This window comes from Cyanistes caeruleus, chromosome 1, assembly GCF_971803275.1.
Source record: "Cyanistes caeruleus chromosome 1, bCyaCae1.hap1.1, whole genome shotgun sequence".
NCBI lineage: Eukaryota > Metazoa > Chordata > Aves > Passeriformes > Paridae > Cyanistes > Cyanistes caeruleus.
The window spans coordinates 39,825,968-39,840,903 of NC_141701.1; the positions used below are offsets into that span (position 1 = coordinate 39,825,968).

Genomic DNA, 14,936 nt, shown 5'->3' on the forward strand with positions numbered 1-14,936 from the left:
TGTGTTTGAACAGTTCCAGAACAGAGATCTGCACTTCTTTTTTTAACAAAAGAAAAAAGTGTTAGTGAACTGTCATTGTTTGAATATTTGGTTCAGAATTGAATTAATTTTCAGGATGAGATCAGTAAACTGGACATAAACTTATGGGTGACTTTTTACTGTTACAGTTGAGGTCTTACTGCCCAAAAATTCATATTTCACTAAGCCTGTGCTAAACTATGATTAGGCTTCAGAAGGTTGTGAATTCTGCTGTATTGAACAGGAAAGTAGCTGTTGGTTGGGGTGGGGAGAGAACTTGATGGGCAGTGGAGGAGTACACTGATTTAGAACTTGCCCCCAAAATGAATCTTTTCTAGTTCTCTGTTTTACTTGTTAATGTTTTGCTCTATTTTACTTATCCATGTTTTGTTCCTTAATTCTAAAGCACCTATTTTTCAAGAATTAAAAAACACTGATATGAAATACAAAAATAGGGTACGAAGTAGGATAGCGAATCTCAAGGATGCAAAGAACCCTAACCTAAGGAAAAATGTATTATGTGGAAACATTCCTCCTGACAAGTTTGCCAAAATGACAGCAGAGGTAAGTAAAGCACAGGTCTTGAACTATTTCCCTCTTGGTCTTACATCCTGGCCTGTGTTTATTAGCCACAAAAGTAATTTGTGTAAGCTGCCCGTAGTTCTGAAAGACTGTGGCTTTTTTCTGGCTTGCAGAATCTGAATTACAGGGCTGTGTTGGGGTAGAGGCCATGAAATTGTCTTTACAAGTCAAAATAGATCTAGAAAGTCAAATGAAGAAATAGATTTTATGGGAGAGGAAAATGAAGACGCATCTTGTTAACATCTTGTTTCAGTTCTGTAGTTCTGCTTCTGTGTGTTAGGTTCTGCCCCCTCACATGAGGTATAAAGGAGTGTCTTGGAGACTGAAGGGAATTATTATGGTCAACTAGTGCAAATCATGACTAACTTTATTCCAAAAGAAAGTTGTGGTGGTTTTTTTTGTTGGTTGGCTTTTTTATTAACTATAGTTTCACATAAAGGTTAGGGCAAACAGAGGCTGGTGAAAGAAAGTGTAAAAAAAGCAAGTTTTACCTTCAGTATGTATTTTCATTTTCTTTGTTCTACATGTTTATGTACATATGCACAAACATATGTTTTGTCTTGTCCAGTGCATTGATTAGTGTTTTGGATTAAAATGTCAACGGCTAAAACCCCCTTAGTGTTAAGATTACTTCTGAAGTGAAGCATTGATGCAAGATTTTCATTCCACACCTACATGGGATGGTGAATAAAATTTTATTGAAGAAAAATGTAACAAACTGGTTTTGCTGTGTTCACTTGATTGCTAGACCTTCTGGGGATCTTGTGCACTAAGACTGTTTTAAGAGAAAAATAAAATGGGTGATTCTGAACTATTTAGTTAGTGTTTAGAAACTAAGTTTATATGATTTCTGGTGAAATATGCTAAATTATGGCTGTACTGTATTTATCAGTACAAATATGGAAGTAGTCAAAATAATGTAAATTTTTTTCTATAATAAATGTTATGCAGGTCAATGAGATAATTATCCAAGGATCTGACCTAGGGAGAGCATCTTTTTTGCCTCTTTGGAGAACTTTTAAGTCCTCTATCTTGCCTTGCTTAAGTTTCTGAACTTCAGAAGTGTATTTACATAGAAATGTTTCTAGATGTTTGATGTTGTACTTTTTTTTCCCTATCCGTGTTAAAAAGGAGAACATTTTTAACTTCTTGTAGCTTCTGTGCTGTGAAATATCCCAGCTTAAGTCTTGTAAAATTAAAAATGTGTAGAATTACATGGCTCTTCAACAGAGTTGTTGTTCATGGATTCTAAATAAAAAATTGTATTGGCTCGCACTGTGGTAACTTGTTTTAAAGCTAAAACTCTCTAGTAAACTCTGTATGCTCTTTGTCCTTTATAGGAAATGGCAAGTGATGAGCTGAAAGAAATGCGCAAAAACCTGACCAAAGAAGCCATCAGAGAGCACCAGATGGCTAAAACAGGAGGTACCCAAACTGATCTGTTTACATGTGGCAAGTGCAAAAAGAAGAACTGTACATACACCCAGGTGCGTGATTATCCAGACTCCTAGTTTTCCTTTTTCAAACCTTAAGTCCTATATAAAGATAGTCAGAGAAAAAAATTGGTATTGCAAAATGAACTTTTAACGATATGCTGACAAATTACAAAATGTGAAGATAGCTGGACCTACTTAGTTGTGCTTATGTAAAGCAAGTTTGTTGTATTTATTTGCCACAAATTTTATGTAGATCGAAGCTGAGTATCTGTATAGATCGAAACTTCAGTTTCTTTGCAGTGCTGAATTTTTGCTAACTCTTCTTAATACGTTATATTGATAAGGGGTTTATGTGGAGGAGAGATACTGTTTTTAATGTGCATAAGCTTATTTTTACAGAGGGACTAAATAGCAGAAAATTATATATACATACATACACGTGTATATTTTTTACATCTATTTAATGTGCCATTTGACCAACACTAGACCCTGATTTACAGTCATTCCTACAGCCACAGAAAGGGTGCTTTAATTTGTTTAACAGTGCTTCAGGGAATGTAATTTTCATCATAGAATCGGCTGCATTTATACTTTATATTTATCAAATGCTTTAAATAGCAAGCTGTTTTTCAGTCATGAGACTTTTAAGCCTTTGCATCAGTAAATGTGTGTGAAGGTGTACTGGACATTGTACTTTTAGTGCAGAATCTGCTCCTAGAAATATGTGCACAGTTTCAGTGCAGGAATTGGTATTTTACTGCTACTAAATCTCTCAGAATCGGAATTTATATAGGAAGGCAAAAAGCCCAGTTTCAGTTGATACATAAAGTTAACTTGTATTTTATGCAAATTTGTTTCCTTAATGCTAAACTTTGATTTAAACAGTTACATTGAACACACACTAACAAAAATTGAAGATACTAATTTTCCTTTTCCGCTCTGGCTCTTGCCTTTGCCAAAGGTTCAAACCCGCAGTGCTGATGAACCCATGACAACGTTTGTTGTCTGTAATGAATGTGGAAACAGATGGAAGGTAAGACTGTTAGACTATTCTGCATATTTGATAGCAGGCAGCCAGCCTCTGTGGTTAATTTGGGTTTACAGTAAATGTGACAAACCATTTTCTGTTCACTTTTAGTTACTTCTTAACCCATTAGTGATATTGCAAGTAGAGATTGCAAAATAGCTTTAAATTAGAAATGTATTTTTCACTGATGGTGTGAGATCTCTCAAGTAGGTTGGTGCCAAAGGAGGGGAGAAGTCAGGACTTAGTCCTTGCAACATTTAGTTACAATACTGCTTTGCCATACAATGTGGTGACAAGCTAATCACTGTGTTTTTGCTTTCTTTACCCAAAGTTCTTTTAACTGGTTTTAATCTCTGCTTTGGTGAGTGTAAAAGGCCTTTTTTAGACCTTTTGTTGTTATTGTTTTCTCTGTTTTTTTGCTATTCTGAAAAGAAGAAGCAATAAAAACAGAGAGATGACTGCTGCTGTATTCCTGTGCCAGGATAAGTGTAGGGCAGTGATAACTTAATTGAATATTTTTTTCAAGTTTGGGAAACAGGAATTTATAAAGTTTCTAAGAAACACTGGTAGTTGAATAAAATGGAGAAACACTTGTTTACTTGAAGGCCTGTAAAATTTACAGGTTAAGGTGTGATTGCATGCCATAGGAAGCATGATAACCTCATTCTCTTATTTTTCTATGTTAAGAACACTGCAGCTCTGTAGGTCCATGCCATGGTATACATTAAAACTGCCACATAAAAAAATATTTTATGCATCTTGGTTTACATAGCTTATTGCTGAATATTGTTCAGATATGTGCTTTGAGATACCTAAATAATATATAAAGCTTAGAAATTGTTTGATGGAATTGCTTGCACTACCTGCAAAAGTACGTTTGTCCTTAAAACCTTTTTTAAGGTGGCAGTTGCAGCAGTGTCTGTATACAGATGCCTGAAGGAATGGTTAAAATATAAGAAAATGCTTTAATTAGTAATTTCCATATCCTAAATATGGTGTTGTATTTCTCTTTCCTCTTGCAAAGATTTAGAACTAAGCTGTATGAAGATCTCATAAAAAATTCTTTTCTTTTGACAGTTCTGTTAGAAGAAGAAGTTGTCAAGACATCTGGACCAGTATGAACGAGGATTTTGTAATTAGCTTTAAAAATTAGGCTAAGCATCTAGCTTCCTGCAAATGAGAGGGTTTTTTGGTTTTTCTTTTATTTCAAAACAGCATACATGCCTCAAGTTAGCCTTTGTTTTGACACAACCATCATTTCCTCTAATGCCTTCCTATAGCTGGTAGTCAGTAGGGCCAGGTTGCTCAATTGTATGGTGAATTTTAAAATATTTTTTCATTTTTATAAGTAAGTTGACATTAAACTTTTACCAGTTAAACATTTTGTAACTGTCTTGTTTTTTTCTAACTGTGTGAGTAATATACTGTATTTTTTGTGGTCTGAAATATACACGCTCCTTCTGTGTGTATTTTGCCTCTCCACATTTGCTCAATTGTCAGAATGAAATGTGTTTCTCTCTGCGCTTTGCTTCTTCACTTTGCTTTGCAAGTAGAAAGGTATATAAGTTCATCATAACATTAAATTCAGCTGTTAACTAAAACACAATTAATTAACTCTCTAGTTTGTGCTTTTTCTGGACTAGGACTAAATTTGCAGTCATGGGGTTTGGATATTTATTAGTGGATATGATGACCTCTTTTGCAGTGGTTGGTTAAGCTTGTTTATGTAACCAGCTTTAATCAATGCAATATATTTTATTGCCCAAAGCATGTATTTTACATTCTATCAGTAAGGCATTATTTCTAAGACTGTCTTAAAATAGTGGTTAAATCTGATTTGAGTGTTCATTCTTGTTTAATGTGCTTGACAACCAACTTGGGTTTAGACTTTGTAAATAAGCAAAGGCATTGTGTTGTAGGCTATCCTAATAACACCAGCTAACCAATTCATTACATTAAACTGTCTGGGGAGGTAGTACTATACTCCCTTCATTTAAATGGCATTGATTATGTTCATGAAATTATTTCTGAGATGTAGGGTATCCGGTGTCAATCATAGACCTGCAAGTGGGAATAAATTGTAAAAGTTATGATCTTTTCCATATGAAAAGTAATATAAATGCTGTTTTTTTAGAGTCTGCTTTTTAACAGTGTACGTTTAGAAATATTTGCAAATGTGTTTTCAAGGGAAAACATGTCAAAATCTTTAGAAAAGATTAAATTCTTTCATTATATCTAATTTTATATTACTTAATTTGTTGGAGTTTGGGGCTGAGGTGGTCTTTTTTGGCACTGTATAAATTATTCATGAGGGAATGAGAAGAGTATGCACAGCTCCTGGTGAATAAATTCCTTGAATGTAAAGGAAAAACAAGTTTTTCTATGTTGAATGTTTTTTATGTGATGGTTGCAACTATAACAAATGAGTTGGAAATAATATGATGACACCTAAACTTTGAGAGACAAGAAGTGTTTGGTTAGTACTTTATACAGCAACCTTTTCCAGTCAGCTTATGCAAGAAAGCATGGCTTTTCTGCTGAAGGGAAAAAAATTATTAAAATAGAAGAAGCTTTGTTACCAACTATTTTTTTAGGCAGAAAATTGCTTACCATTTAAAATTTCTTGCATAGCTTTTAATATATAAACACTTTAAATCAATTTATACTAATGCCCTTTAGAAAACACTTTTTTCTTCTAGCAGCATGGGTTAATTTTTAGTCTGTGTGTAGGTCTATTGGCAGGATTGCTTCCTAAGAGTTACTAGAAGTTATAAATTTTTTTTTTTTTCAAGTTGTTGAGGACAACAAACCAATTACAGATGTTTACTATCAATTAGAGTGTTTTGTTTGGGAATCTTTCTAAAAGAACAAGTCCAAAAAATTGTGTTAAAAACGACAGCAAATTGGATGCCAGGTAGACCTAAATTTGCACAGCTGTTCACAGCTTATATATACAGGGCAGGCACTGGTTGGTTTGCATAACCTTCCTCACACTGTGTGTCCTTTAATCTTCGTGTCTGATTGTGACACTTAGAAAAGAAATACCTTTGGAGAAAATTTAGTGATTGTCTTTCTATAGTCACCAGAATATATCTGGACTTTACTAAAAGAACCAGAACTGTGGTAGCACTTTCTGTGATGCAGGTGTATCCAAGTAGGAGTTGAAATAAAATGTTATTTCACTTGATGATACCTGAGTAGCAGCCTTCATCTTTCTCTCCCACGGTAAAAAGAAGTGTTTCTTTTGCCCAGTGAAAGATGGAGTGCAACAACTAGATCCAAAAATGCATCTGTTCTATTCATGCCTTATTTTTGTTACTCAAATCCAAAAATAAAACTTTCTGGTACTGATCTTTGGATGGACCTCTGTTTAATAGTTGCTGCAGTTTTCACAGCTGTCTGAAATTTGCCTCCTGTATCAGAGAGGATGCAAAGGTGGGGCTGAGACTGTCTCATTTCTCCAGCTGGCTGGCTTGTCTACTGGATTGCCAATTGTGCTATGACTGACCCAGTACACTGGGATATTTCATGCACTGAAACATGCCAGCAGAACTGGTGATGACTCTCATCTTAGAATAGCAGGTTTGGTTATTACCTTTATGGACACTTAAATTCTCTCAGATGGAACTGAGTTGTCTTTCAAGTTAAGGTAGTTTGTACACAATTCTAATAGAGAGAAAGAGGGGGCCACGTTTCTTCCAAACTGTGTGTTTAGTTTTTTAAGGATCCAATCTTCTGTAAGCAAGGCCAGAGGATCCTGCTGCTCAGAAAACACAACTTCTGGATCCTTCATTAGAAGACATTTTCTCATATATAATACATTTGCTCGTATATTATCTTGTTCAGGAGAAAGTATGAGTTTTAAACTATCTTATACAGAATGGTTCTTTTTGACTATCACTAAGCAGAAGGCAAATACTTGCCCAGTGATCGTGGCTGTTGTGAATCCAAGGGAGAGCTTAGTTTTTATCCAGAGTTCAGGATTCCGCTTGTGATCACATACAAGAATTTTAAATCGCAACTCACAACTCTTGCCAGCCTTGACAGGACTTAAGTCATCAACATGAAGTCTTCATTCTGTAAAATGTGGTTGTATTACCTTCCAAACACATGCCTCTGGAAATGGATCTTGAAATAGTAGTCATTCATGTAAACAAATCTGAGGAATCTCACTTCTTTTAAGCATAATTTTATACAACTGCATATTAGCTTCTGTTTCACTAGATCATCACTACTCTTGAATTATTTTACCATTTCAAAGAGTTTGGGATTAATTTAGTTACAACATTAGTATAAAAAAATCTTTCATAATGTCATTGAAATGATACTCATACCTTTTATGGCAGAAGACACATCTTCTTAAGAACTGCTTACAGCAAAGTCGTTTAAAAATTACTAAATGTGATATGATAGTCTTTCTCATCACTTTATCTTTTTTCTGATATCCTTTGTAATCAGAAACTGTAAAAATACATTATGCTTGTGTGATGAATTTTAATCTACCTTTATATGGTAGAGCCCTTCAGAATATATATATAATATTTTTTTCTCCATTTGTACTGTGCTAACGACTTTGGAATTTAAAGGTCAATATTTAAAGCACAATGTGTTGGCTGAAGGAGCCCATGCAATTTTAATAGTGCTTAGCAGGCTGGTGAAAAGAGCAGTCTTTAACAGTATGCATGTTCTGTAGGAGTTACTGCTTTATGATGTGCAGACATTGAAGGAAGAATGCCAGTGGACTGGAAAGTTGTTACAGCTTAATGATATCCTGCAGTTCGATAAATGCCAAGGCAAACCAACCATGCTCATTTGCAACCTAGGATAAATTGATTTTGTGATAATTTCTTACATGATTAAATAATGTCTTATGTCAATATGATTATTTTCTCCTGCTATTCATGTAACAGCTTGTCTATGGAAACTTTTCCTTTTTGGTGTGCTCTTCTTTTGCCCTGAGAAGTTTATGCACCATGAGCAGGTATATAGCGATGAAATGTAATTAACAATTTGTTGTCTGTGTGGGTGGGTTTTTGCTTTCATCTTCTCCCTCCCTCACTCCTTGCCTCCATGGCATCAATTAAATCCAGCATTAACCTGTCTCAATATAACAAGATATTTAATGGAGTGGGTTGTTTGTGTTTTCAGGAAGTATTCTTGGGATATCTAGGGACTAGCATTCTGCCACTGGTGATGGGTATAAGCTTAAGCCTAAAGCACAGCATTAACATTTGTTAAAATATTTCAGGAAAGAATGCACATTGCAAATGTCAACACATTGTAATGCAGAAGTAAAATGAAAATTGCCTAGAGGGTGTCAATTGCTTAGAACTTGTGGCATATGGAAAATAAGCTTAGAAATTACTATTTTCTTCTTTTCATAATTTTATGTTAACCATAAAACTGCCCAAACCAATATAGTTTTCTCTCCTGTCTAACTTCATTGCATCTTTTTTCTTCCTTTTTCTTGCAGAATAATAGAATATATTGTTTGATATGGACTATGAGTGTTCAGTCTGTCTTGCAGCATTTAATGAAATACGTTTTCAGGGAAGAGAGATAACTTAAAAGAAATCAAATTCTCCATTTTGTGAGGTGACATGCTTTGAAGTTTGTTTTTTTTTGATGTGTGCATATCTTTCCAACAAGCTGAATTTGACCTAGTTAAACTTAATTTGTCAACTTAAAGATTTAGAGCACTTTACCCACCCTGATGAAAATTAGTACAGCATCATCTGTGTGACTGCAAGCTCCCTGTGAGTGCTGCCTTTTGAAGATACTTAGTTTGTTTTGCTGAAGTTGCTACTTACATTGTAATATTTCACATAAACTGATAGTGTATTGGTAGTGCTTTGGGTGTGTTAAATAGAAATTCAGCTGAGGTAACCAGCATTGATAGGTTAAGCAGTGGCAAACAGTACATGAACTGTGTCTTTAATGGTATGTGAAGGCTTTCCTCTTAACTTAGCCATCCAGCACTGTGCTACAGTGGGCAAAAGCACTTTGCTTTGCTCTGCTCTCTGTAGTTTTTTTGGTTTACTTTTTTGTGCTGACACATTGAATAGTGTTTTGTTGTTGGAAGATGATGAAAACATCATAGAATCATAAATTATTTTGGTTGGAAGGTACCTTAATCTAGTACCAACCTCACTGGCTGGAACACTTTCTTCTAGACCAGGTTGCTCAGTGCCCCATCCAACCTGGCTTGAACCAGCCCATAGCATTGATAAGTCACCATGTACCAGCTCTTCTCCCCTGGTGCTATGTACTGAAAAAATCAAATCATTATGTGCTTCAAAATCCAAATGCAGTAAGGGCACAACATGTCTCCTGTCAAGTGCATTGGGGAAACAAGTAAATTGCTCTCTTAAATTCTGTTTTGTTCTTCCCATTTCCTTTTTTTAGAGAAAGTTCCCATTTTGTATTTTTCATACATTCCAGTGCTGGAATTAGGCAAAGAGTGTGTTTTGGAATGGCTACAGTACACATCACTGAACTATGCCTGTCTGGTTCTCCCTTCTAGGGGTATTTTTTTTTTTTTTGTCCTTCTGTTTCCCATATGTCTTTTTCCAACCTGTATGTGTCTTTTGACCAATTAAATAAATACACAGGAAAAAAATACAATTCACTGGAAATCCACTATAAACTCCAGAGTTTAATATAGTGGAATTATAGTGTATCTTATAATTTAGAAGAAAGAAGACATTAGAGTAACAGATCTACAGATAGTTTATGTGGATTCAATTTACTTTCTTCCTAGTATTTCCTGTGATTATTGATATCGAGATATGACCAGGAATTAAGTGTAATGCTTTGGGTATACTGTAAATGAATGTGGTTTATAACTGAATAGAGCTGGTGCTGTTGGACAGTCTGAAATAGTGCTGTATCAGAACACAAGTTCCATCTTTCTGCTTTTATTAAGTAAATTGTGTGTATATCTGTAATGGAAACCTTACAAGATCTGTCAGGGAATGGGATAATTTCATATTTACAAACCCAAGATGGCTGAAACCGCCATACTCTTGAGAGCAAATAGTGAAGAGTTTTACAAACACCTACTGAGAGAAGAGAAAAATATGTTAGAATTCTTGTGCTTTATTTTGGAATTTGAATGCCCAGACTTGTCTTCCTCTGAAATAAATAATTTAACTTTATGAACATCAACAAAGGGAACTTAATGCTTTCAGCAGATTCTAATACTAAAATAATAATTCTTCAGCAAAGGATTTTTTTTTTTATAAGCAGCATTATTTCAACCAGTAACTTCCATGAACTTGAGATTGCGTGCCAATTTCCATTAGTGCACCATATATGCATTACTACATATATGTGGAAACAAAATAAGTGGAATGTACCTATGCCAGGTGTGATGGCACTGCCTAGAGTAACACAGCACTAACAGTAATATTTTTACTTTGGTCACAGTGTGGATGGGGCAACTGGTTTGGTTTTCAAGAAAATTCTAACACTCAAAAATCAGTTTTAGTTTCATGCACAGTTGGTATTTGTACCTCAGATATAAGTTGTAATAGCTTTGTGACTAAATTGTCTGCTGTGTTTGAAAAAATACTGCATTTTTTGAACAGTGTTTCTTTTTCATTCTCTTCATTTCCTTTTGCAAAGTAATACTGAATTTAATCAGAAACTGTACTTAGCTGATTGTGTCAGAGCTTTGTGCGGATTTAAATTACATAGTCTGTAGTAAAATTTGCCTGAGTTATTTTCAGGTAAATATCTGCTTAATTCTAAATTCCCGGTGGATTTCTGTAGCCCAGAGTCCTGTCTGTTTTAAAATAAATACATATAAGAAAAAATTCTATGCTTCGATGGATTTTTCAGACAAGGACTGAAGCAAGTCCTTATAAATAGCAGAGTTCATAAACCGTGGGTAAGAGTCTCTGTGCATTAAGGTATAAATTTGAAGCTGTGCATCATCAAAGGTGTGTTGTGAAGGTTCCAGCATATTTCGGTTAATAACTTCTCTTACTCTGGAGTCCAGACTGACCTGCATATTAAAATAGAAAGTCATGTAAATAATTAAATAATAGTGGTGAATAGTACAGGTGAATAGTACAGGACGGTCTTAGTTTTTTATTATTGGTTGAAAAAGCCATCTTTTTTAAGTATTTCAGCTGGTGTCCTCCAAGACTGTAAAAATTGCTAAATAAGCAAAAAATATTCTGTTAAAATTGGAATGGAGTAATAACTTGAGTATGGGTAGAGAAATGTCCTCATTGAGGTACCTTATTTGAACAAGTCTGTCTGCAGTCCCATTATTACTGAGACCAATGGGTTATTTCCAGACCAACTTCCTGCTCTCTAGAAGAGAGCATTTGTAATTTTTGGTGACAGTTCATTTCCTGGAGAGCCTAGTGCTGTTGTACAGAGACTGAGTTTGGAGTAAGAGTATGACGCAGGCGGACAATGTAACCTGGAAAGCTGTTGCTTAATCAAATTGCTCTTAAAATCAGAATGAATTGATGTGAACCACAGGTAGGGCTATATAATGATTCCATACAACATTCAGTAATGTCATTTTTTTTTCTGCAAGTGTCTAGTGTCTTTAGAGAGATATTAGTATTGCAGGAACAGACTGGGTAGATTTAAGCAGCATTTTTATAAGTGCGTAAGTGTAGCTGGCACCAAAAAAAATTAAATTGCAATTTTGCAAGGATGTTGGAAGGTTTAAAATTCCAGCCTGCCTGGCAGGATTATATTCAGACTGTACTGAGGTGTCTTTGAAACTTGACATATTTGCTAACAGCAAAGTGACAAGTAGTTTTGAAAATTTTGGGAAAGTCATTGTGTTTATTCTATGCCATATATTGTCAGCTGCTCTTTGAGAAATTCGTGCTTTAAAAATAACACTTTATTTGTGATTACTGTGCTTCTGGAGAGACACATACACCCCCTTCTGAGTGTAACAAAAAAAGGAACTGATTCGTCCAACAACTAAAATTTGAGTTGCGCAAGGATAACATGATCATATATTTGTGCCTCAGACTAAATATTCCACATCAGCAAGTGTAGCATAGGAAGAGCTTCCTTACAAAGGAAGGAAAGTAGTTTGACCATCTCACCTCAACAATGGGTGCCTTCTTCCCCTAAATATCTACTTGATGGCAGTGGAATGGTGGTGGGGGAGAGGAACTTCTCCATTAGTATTGCTATAGCTTTAAACACGTTAGAACTAACTATGCAAAGAAACATCAAAGAATGTATTAGGGAAAGCAATATACCTCTTTTGGAGAAAGGATAGAAATATAATCTTCATAAATTAGTCTTGCTTTTTCTTCAATGACACTTTTGTTGGATTCTTGTTTTAGTTCCTCGCAGGCCATCCAGAAAAGCATGTTTTCCTCGCTGAATTCTGTTCTTAGAAATTCACGAAAAGCATTTCTGCCAGCTGGAGTAAGCATCAACTTGTCAAATGATTGAGCCCAGGCATTTACTTCTTCGAGAGTGGGAGCAGGGCTTAAGGAGGAAGAAGAGCAAAAGAAGAGAGAAATGAATGGTTGTTACTCAAGCTGTTTGCAACTGGCAGGAGGCATCTGCCATCACAATAGAACAAAATTGTTAAGTTCATGGGGTTCTGATTCCTCACTGGAACAACCCAAGTGCAAACTCTTGTAAACACATTTATGAGATGTTTTTTGAAAGTGTGGCTGTCAAAAGCTCTGATGCAGGTGATTGCCTATGCTTTGATGCAGAAATTGCAGATTACTGCTCAGAGTAATTGCAACAAAGAAGTACCTGTGCAACAGCTAGATATTTTTCCTATCCCTAATATTCCTTGTTAAATTGTGGTTAAAAATTGAATGAAAATACATATAAAAAAGCAATGATTTAAACACTGCAAAAGGTACCCACCTGTATGTTACCATTTTGCAGGTGCTTTTACCTGTTTGAGCATTTCTGAAGAAACTGTTGCCTGACTTGGGAGGATCTAAGCTCTGCTTTATTGTTTTTGTAAGGCTGAGCACTGCTGGTTAAGCTCACTGCATACTTGCTGGGTGAAAGCAGGATGTATTTTTAAATTATTCCAGGAAAAAGGAAGACAGTTTAAAATGCTGGTTTTAATTTGTCATGAGAGTGGGGATGTGCTGCATATAAATAATGTAAAATATTATAAATCAGACCTTTGGTTCATTAGGAGGTAAAAACCAGATGACTTGCAAATTGAGTGTAAATGACAAGTAGATAATAGTTCTTTTCATATTTCATGTAAATGATTGCAATTACTTAGTATGGTTTGTTGGGTTTGTTTCATTTTAGCTTGACAGAACACTTAATAAAGACCATACCTTTCCTCACAGTTTGGAATACCCTCTGCTTGGAGTTCATGAGATGTTCTCCTTGCTCTCTCTTCTTCTTGATTTCTAACAGTAAGACTGCAAAGCAGCAAACAAAGTTTTAGTGAACTTTATAGAGAAAAAGGCTGAACATACACCAGATACTTTTCCCTGTATACTAAAAAAATGTAATTCTAAAAGCACAGAAGCTAATGATAAGCACATTACCCATAGTTACATTCTTACCTTAATTTTGCAACTGTATAAACTTTGAGTGTAGCTGAATGCTGTTTAATATTCTATAATAAAGATTTTTTAAAGGAGGAAAGTTTCATAAAATATTTCAACTTGAAGGGACCCATAAGGATTGTCAGGTCCAATTATATATATATATATATATATATATATATATATATATATATATATGTGTACACCAAATCTATTCTCCATTGATTTTTGTGTGTTTTTCTGTGTATGCTCAGTGCAATGCTTTTACTTAAGCTGGACCTGATGCACTGGTTTTATGTGAGTTTGATTTCAAGGTAGGTGTCTTTAGATTTGTTTGTTTCCATTTTCTTCCTGCTTGGCTGTGATGAGGACCAAGACTCTGGTTTGGAGTGGTGATACCATGTTGTAGGGAAGCCAGAGTTCAGAAGCAGGACACAAGATTTAAGTGAGCTAAAGACTTCTTTCTGTATGTGATGTTGGAAAGGTAAGCATCTTTCAGAGTTCAGATGTAGATACAGCCAGATTGTGCAGTGATTGATTGCATCTTACAAAATTGCTAATACATGCATCAAAATGTGAGGTCTGGAGCACAAAGAGCAGACCTATCATTGTTGAATAACATTTTGAGTATGTCTGAGCGGAAACACTTGTTTGTGGCATCACAAAAACAAAGTTTTCTGCAATCACTAGTGGTCACTGACAGGTTTTGATGTCCCATGGAAGGGTTGCTGTCAACTCCTGCTTCTTTCATAAAATATTATTTAAGATAGCTCTAGTTTTTTAAAATCTCTTTTGTAGTTATAGATGGTTCATTTTCATTTGAAACTGGATTTGAAAATATAAATATTATTTTAGAGAGTACTGTACTACATTCCAGTTCATCCTGGCTGTGGTAGCTTAGTGTGAAATGCACATGCATATATGCATGCAGTCATATAATCTGTAAAACTGCTTAAAATATGTAAAGAAGAAAAGGTAGCAGTGAATAACCTGTTACTTACATGAAACGGGCCTTCCAGCTGAAACAAGGCAATACAGACACTTTAACTTCTAAGGAACTATCCAACTTAATTTCTTCATTTGTATCTCACCTTTCTTTCATGCTAATGTTCTGAGTTTTGCTGCCTTAATCACTAAGAATTTCATTTATCTCTAGGAAGGTTTTTTCTTAAACCAATGGATTTTTCTGCCTCTTTTGCCTTCCAAACTTTTGGTCAAGTCTTATGTGTGCCTTATTATTTACTGGGCATCTCCTTCTCCATCTTTGTCTACTGTAGCTCATAGTCTGCAGAGACCAGCTTTTTTCTTTGCCATGGCAGTCCATATGTTGAAGACATAAAAAAGCTTTTG

The 14,936-nt window shown here is 35.1% G+C and overlaps 2 protein-coding genes across 3 annotated transcripts in view; one reads left to right on the forward strand and one right to left on the reverse strand.

Annotated features, from left to right (window-relative positions):
- Window positions 1-6,414, forward strand: part of TCEA1 (transcription elongation factor A1) — a 28,342-nt gene extending 21,928 nt beyond the window's left edge. Inside the window, exons 7-10 of the mRNA XM_086888203.1 lie at window positions 428-582; window positions 1,941-2,087; window positions 2,998-3,069; window positions 4,141-6,414. Of these exons, the coding sequence (XP_086744329.1) occupies window positions 428-582; window positions 1,941-2,087; window positions 2,998-3,069; window positions 4,141-4,149 (383 nt within the window). The 3' untranslated portion in view covers window positions 4,150-6,414. The remainder of the gene's footprint in view (window positions 1-427; window positions 583-1,940; window positions 2,088-2,997; window positions 3,070-4,140) is intronic.
- Window positions 6,415-9,962: 3,548 nt separating this feature from the next.
- Window positions 9,963-14,936, reverse strand: part of RGS20 (regulator of G protein signaling 20) — a 34,049-nt gene continuing 29,075 nt past the window's right edge. For both annotated transcript variants that reach the window (XM_086888178.1, XM_086888186.1), the window contains 3 exons: window positions 13,371-13,457; window positions 12,306-12,540; window positions 9,963-11,071 (listed from right to left, as the gene is read on the reverse strand). In XM_086888178.1, the coding sequence (XP_086744304.1) occupies window positions 10,883-11,071; window positions 12,306-12,540; window positions 13,371-13,457 (511 nt within the window). In that variant the 3' untranslated portion in view covers window positions 9,963-10,882. The remainder of the gene's footprint in view (window positions 11,072-12,305; window positions 12,541-13,370; window positions 13,458-14,936) is intronic.